Genomic DNA, 6294 nt, shown 5'->3' on the forward strand with positions numbered 1-6294 from the left:
TTTCAGAATTGTTAACCCATACCCTGTGAGAAATAACTTTAGCAACTAGAGTACAATATGTATGTACAGTTCCTTTTGTCTTTAGCCTTACAGTTTCCAGTCGAAATATCATTTTCCAAAGTTAGCTCAGTTCTTTTTCCTCTATCCCCTTCAGTGAAGTTATGTCATACATTTATAATATAGTTAGATTATTTTTGTCACAGTCCACATTCAGTCCTGTGTATCTTCTGGGTGATTTGCATACAGTAAGGTTCACTCTGTGCTGTAAAGTTTTAAGGGGTTTGACAAATGCAGAGAGTCATGTATCCGTGACAGTACCATACATGTTAGTCCCACCACCCTTACCTGTTCACAATTGTTTGAGAGTTCCCAGAGGATTACTTTTCACACTATTTCAGCCTGATCTTTGGTGGGAAAAAACCCTAGGTTGTGAATTCTTTCATCTCAGGCAGTGGTTCTCAATCCTAGCTGCATATTGGAATTACCTGGCAACCTTTTAAAAATCCTGATGACTGGTCTTGGTTTCATTGGTCCTTCCTGGTTTAATTGTCTGAGGTAGGAGCCTGGGCATTGGGGCTTTGATAAGCTCCCCAGATGCTCACAATGTGCAGCCAAGATCAGAGCCCTGTGGGTTCATCTTGGGTTCATCTGTGTCATGATTGGATTTAGTTGCCTTTTGATAACAAAACAAATAATTAATTGATTCACCTACATCAATTTGGGGGGGGCATATTATCAACTATCATGTAAGATTTTTGAGTAAGTAATAGAGTAAGAATGAATTTTACATACTAAATAATGATGTATGCAAAAACACTATTTTTTACTCTCAGTTCAAAATGAACTTCAATTTCTGCTGCTGACAGCAAATTTAATTTTGATAAGTCAAAGTGACTCAATTAATTCTAGTGTAAAACTCATTTCTTTGTAGATAAAGAGTTGAATTCAGCTTGGCCCCCTCTCTTTCTCTGTCCCTATTTTTTCTGGACTGATCTAGGGTTGGGGCCAGGAGATTGCAGGTGGCATGAGCATTGGAGAAGGCACATCTGGTTGGAGGACGCTTTTCTGCTGTTGTTTTCTGTTTGATCAACCTGGGCAGTACCAAGTGACTTTCTCTGAGGGTATCTGACCATTTTCAAGCTGGTTTGGCCACCTCTCTGTGTTGCTGATCCTCTGAGATACCTTCTTCACCTAGCCCGTAGCATATGGTCTCTACCCAAGTGTCTATTATGGGGCCCCTGGGCCCTAGACTTCGGTGACTCCCTAGTAAGCCACTTGCTTTGAATTCTTAGTTACCTTCTGCAACCCTCTCCAGGTTGACATGAAAACCTTATAGACTTTTTCCATACCCTGTGGCAGTTGAGGGAGACTGAGGTGGCCTTTCTCAGGCCTGTGCTAAGCCTAGATCTGCCCTGCAACCATTTCTACTGTACTTTAGTTTTCCCTTCCCAGAATTCTCAACAGGAGGTAGGACCACAAGCGCTCTCAGTCTGGGGATCCCCAAACCCAAATCCATCACATCCCCTGGAGCTTCAACTCCTAAGAGGGGCCAAGGAGCCAAGCCCCATCTTTATATCTAAAAACTCATTCTCTTCTCCCAGTTCCTTCCTACGGTAGAAAAAAGGCATGGAGGGGAAACTGAGTCACATTATTACTCATTCCTCCTCACCCTATGTTTTGCATCATGAATTCTATGCTTGCTATCCTCTATGTTTTGCTAATAATACATCATCCCAAGATTTTCAAATTAAAAACAAAAACTTTTCTCTCTTAATCTAATTCTCTCAAAATAATGCTTGGGGTTTCAAAAATACATTCAGAAATCCAGTCTCCCATGTTCTGGGCTGTATCCGCTTTCTACTCCAATGCCGGGAAAGGCACTGACTAAAGTGGTAAAGGACTTGAAGCACAAAGGAAATGGTGGCAAAGAAAAATCTCTATTGATGTCTCAGAATCCTCCTCCTCTACCATCATGGAGCGATATGGCCCTGATATTCCAAATCAATTTCAATTTGGAGTTGGATGGATTTGGAAGACAAAATGATCTCAGTGAAAGTTGTAATAAAGACCAATAGGAACTATCTGCATTTAAAGACACATAGATCTTTCCTCCCATGTGATATATTAAGTGAACATATATTTTAGGCTTGGATAAAAGCTCCAGACCACATGTGTCCCAATACCTCAGGACACAGAAAAAGAGTATCATATCTATTCTGTGCATATTCCAGGAAGATTTCACTGCCAGTGACAGTTGGGGATAGCTGTCCAGAGGGACTTTTGTAAAAGTCTATTGAGGATTAAAAAAAAAAATGAATCAAAGCAATTGAAGAATGGAAATCCACTGGAAAAGCAGACTATTAACTCTGTGCTCAGATTCAAAAGATGAGTAAACCACATTTTGTCTTTTGTTTGTCCTCAGCTGGAAAGGCAGCTAATAATGCAGAATGAAATGAGAGAAAGACAAATGGCCATTCAGATTGCTTGGTCTCGGGAATTCCTAAAATATTTTGGAACATTTTTCGGCATTGCAGCCATCTCTTTAACAGCTGGGTATGTTTGTTATTTACTTTAAATTTTTAAAAAATAATTTACTTCTTTTGCTTTCGCCATTATATTACTATTAAGTTGGCCAAGATAGGACTTGGTCCAAATAGTGTATGTAAACAAAGTAACCCATTATAGCTTAGTCCTTGGAGTAACTGTAGATACAGGGTAGTAATAGTTAATTCTGCCTTTAGTTTCTTAGATTTCTTCTGCCCATTTCTCTGTTTCATAAGATAGAGGACTGACTTGGCCCCGAGATATAAGGAGGCTTCTACAAGTTCATTTTCACAGTCCCTAAAGGACAGATATCAATACTTAACCATTTATAAAATGAGTAATCTGAGACTCAACATCAAATAAAAATGTGCAAGTCATAGATGCTGTCCTTGAGAACTGCAGATTCTGGTGAGGGGTTATGGGTAAGAAAATCCTATTTTCAAAGATGCAAATGAATTAAGTAACTTTTGAAATGAAGGACGTTCTTTCAAAAATCAGGGAAAAATTTTTTTCATTGAGTATAGAGATATGTGTTTACATTTCTTGATATTCATTCTTCTTTATTCTTGAATCAGAGCAATAAAAAGGAAGAAGCCAGCCTTCCTCTTCCCTATCGTTCCATTAAGCTTTGTCCTTACCTACCAGTATGACTTGGGCTATGGAACCCTTATACAAAGAATGAAAGGTAAGTCTTTGATAAACCAGAGTCTCTGATTCATCTGGCTAAAGTATCCCTTCCTTATAATCCCTTGATTTATGAAGATTCTGATAAGACCCTCTCCCTGAGCTCTCAGTGACCAACATTTCTGCTCCCTCGCACGCTGTGATATGCTGGAGCCAGCTCATACCAGCTCACAAAAAAACCCAAAAAACTGTCACATTTTCAGGAATTTTGTAAGCTGGCTGTTAAATACAGTAATTATTAAAAGTTAAATTATATAAACTTACAATGAAATAAACTGCAAAAAATAAACATTAAATTATATTTAAAACAATGGTGAAAATACTCAGAATGCATCAGTTTCTAATTATTTTACTATCACCTATACTCTTAAGTTGTGAATACTGTTGGATCTGTATGATAGAAATGCAGATACAATATACAGACACAATAAAATACAGATACAACTCTGACTTCAGTGACATCCCACTGGTACCCTGATGTTGACTGTGGTGGGAATATTTGTACCATGGAAAATTGCAAATGCCAAATCAAGTCTTGACTTATGTTTTTTTTGTTGACTGTCTAGACCAGAGGTTGGAAAACTATGACCTGTGGAGTGGCCAACTGTTTTTGAAAATAAAATTTTATTGGAACATAGACATGCCCATTCATTTCTGAATTATCTTTGGCTGCTTTCCTATTATCATGACAGAGATGAAAGGCCTCAAAAGCCTAAAATATTTACTCCCTGGCCCTTTAAAAATGTTTGCCAACCCATGGTGTAGACTTAAGATAGTGATGAAGGATATGTTAATAATGCAGATTATGCTTCAAAGTGTGTTGTGTCCATAGCTATTACATTGTGGATAGCATAAAAAATTGAGGAAATATTCTCTCAGTATTTAAAAACTGTTGTCTGATTCAGCAAAGCTCTTCACATCATTCTCAACTATATCTCATTGTTTATATGGACATTAGAATTCTCAATGCCTCATAAAAATTAATATGTAGTATTAAGATTTGTCAACTCTATTACACAGCATTCATTTGAACATATTACTAATGGAGAATGCATTTGTTTCTAGGAACATTTTGACTGTATGTTTTGGAAGTAATTTTATTACAGGTCCGTCAGAATATACAGAATATAAAATTTTAAACCTTTAGGCATGTTGTGGGAATTTCTTATTAAAAAAAATACAACTTTAGAATCCACCAGGAAACTTTCCATATTAGAAAGTTTAGGTTATAACATTTAGCCCTGTTAACTAGTGATAACTCCAAGATATACAATCCCTGTTAGACTGAATTTATCATCAGCCATTCTGTAAACACACACTGAGCTTTGCCATACGTGAGACACTCTCACATGGAAACATCTAGTCTGTCATCAGTGGCCTGCCTAATTACAGACAAGCTATAATGATCTTTACTTACTGTAAGACTGAGAATGAAGTGTTTGCAGATGGTTGAAATGCTGTTACAATTCAAAAATTGTAGTCTGCCCTGTTGAATTTGGAGTATAAATTATGTGCCAAAAGAGGAGAACTTAAGAAAACATTTATTTGGCTTCATTTCCAAAGTTTATGAAATGTCAATGTGTATTATAATTTTTAAATTAATTTTTCTAATTCTTCAACAATAAAAGTTGACAAAGAAATTACTAGCTGTTATCTGAAAGAGGAATTATTTATTCCTCTTGTGTATATATATATATACAGACTAAAGAACATTTAATATTTATTTCAGGTATTTATAAGTAGTTTCAGGTCAAAGATTAGCTTTCCTGAAAATTTAGAATTTTGAGTAAACCTTATTTTCTCTCATGTCACTTAAGATATGTTAAGGGGCAATAGGAAGCAGACTATATATGTAATTTCTCTGCCTCAAACCCCTCCAAACACAACTAATACTTATTATTCTGACTTTCCTTCAAGGAAAAAAAAAATATATATATTACTTGGTATGCTTTTTCTTTGACATTTTAAAATGCTGTCTTTTGTCAAATAAAATCCCTGCCATCTGATTTATCTCTTTCTGTGAGTCTTCAGAATTCATCACTGTGTTTCCTTCTCCTGAGGACAATGGGTGAAAAATTTAACTGTAAAACTTGGGGACACCCCTCCACAGTGTTATAGCTTGTCACTGGTGCATAGCAAGTAGGCCTTCTCACAAAATGCTGGTACCCCTTTGTCACCTTGTATATGTCTGTACTTTATTTAAGGTGAAGCTGAGAACATACTGGAAACAGAAAAGAGCAAGTTGCAGCTGCCAAAAGGAATGATTACTTTTGAAACCCTTGAAAAATCCAGAAGGGAACAAAGTAAATTCTTCATAGACAAATGAAATCATGTTTACACACTGAATCTTAAAACACAGAATTGTTGACTTGAATCATGGTTTTTACAACTTTTTCAATGCTCAAGATTTTGATATGGATTTTATTTTAAAATGTTAAAATGCAAGATCTGTTTTGTTAAGCTATTTTAAAATAAAATTTATAACTATCAACAAAAAATGGAGGTACTCTAACTTTCAGATTTCCTATGTATGTATATTACAAATATCTAAGTGCTAAATTAATAAACCACATTGTTTCAAATTCCTGAAAGCAAAGGTCCTGCTGCTCTCATTTCTCTGTCTCACATGCTTTCCTCATCACATTTGTCTCTCACAGAGACTCCTTTTATTTGGATTTGTCAATTGTGTCCTGTCTCCAAATGGTAGAAACAACTGATATTAATGACTAACATGTATATTGTGCTTACTATGGCCAGGCACTGTTCTGAGTCTGTTGTATATGTCCTTATAGTCATCCCAACAATCTCATGAGGCAGGCATCATTTTATGGATGGGGAAACTGAGACACAGTGAGGACCTGCGTCTCAGTTCAGATAGAACTGGGACTTGAACCTAGTCAGTTTGGCTCCAGTGTCTGTGCTCTAAAAGGCCTTGAAAAAGTCCGTCAAGCATTCTTGACATGCAAAGACAGATGTGAAAGATAAAAGGCAAAAGCATTTAAATACTGACTCAGAGCACAGTTGCTACAGAAGTGGGAAGGAGGGGAGGTTGATTAGGATACCCAT

The 6294-nt window shown here is 36.6% G+C and overlaps 1 protein-coding gene across 1 annotated transcript in view; it reads left to right on the forward strand.

The window, feature by feature from the left end:
• PLGRKT (plasminogen receptor with a C-terminal lysine) overlaps nt 1–5818 on the forward strand; it is a 42137-nt gene extending 36319 nt beyond the window's left edge. The window contains exons 3-5 of the mRNA XM_019664715.1: nt 2423–2553; nt 3120–3229; nt 5433–5818. Coding sequence (XP_019520260.1) covers nt 2423–2553; nt 3120–3229; nt 5433–5554 — 363 coding nt within the window. The 3' untranslated portion in view covers nt 5555–5818. The remainder of the gene's footprint in view (nt 1–2422; nt 2554–3119; nt 3230–5432) is intronic.
• The last annotated feature ends 476 nt before the right edge of the window (nt 5819–6294 follow it).

The sequence above is a fragment of the Hipposideros armiger genome, unplaced genomic scaffold (assembly GCF_001890085.2).
Source record: "Hipposideros armiger isolate ML-2016 unplaced genomic scaffold, ASM189008v1 scaffold_429, whole genome shotgun sequence".
NCBI classification, from domain to species: domain Eukaryota; kingdom Metazoa; phylum Chordata; class Mammalia; order Chiroptera; family Hipposideridae; genus Hipposideros; species Hipposideros armiger.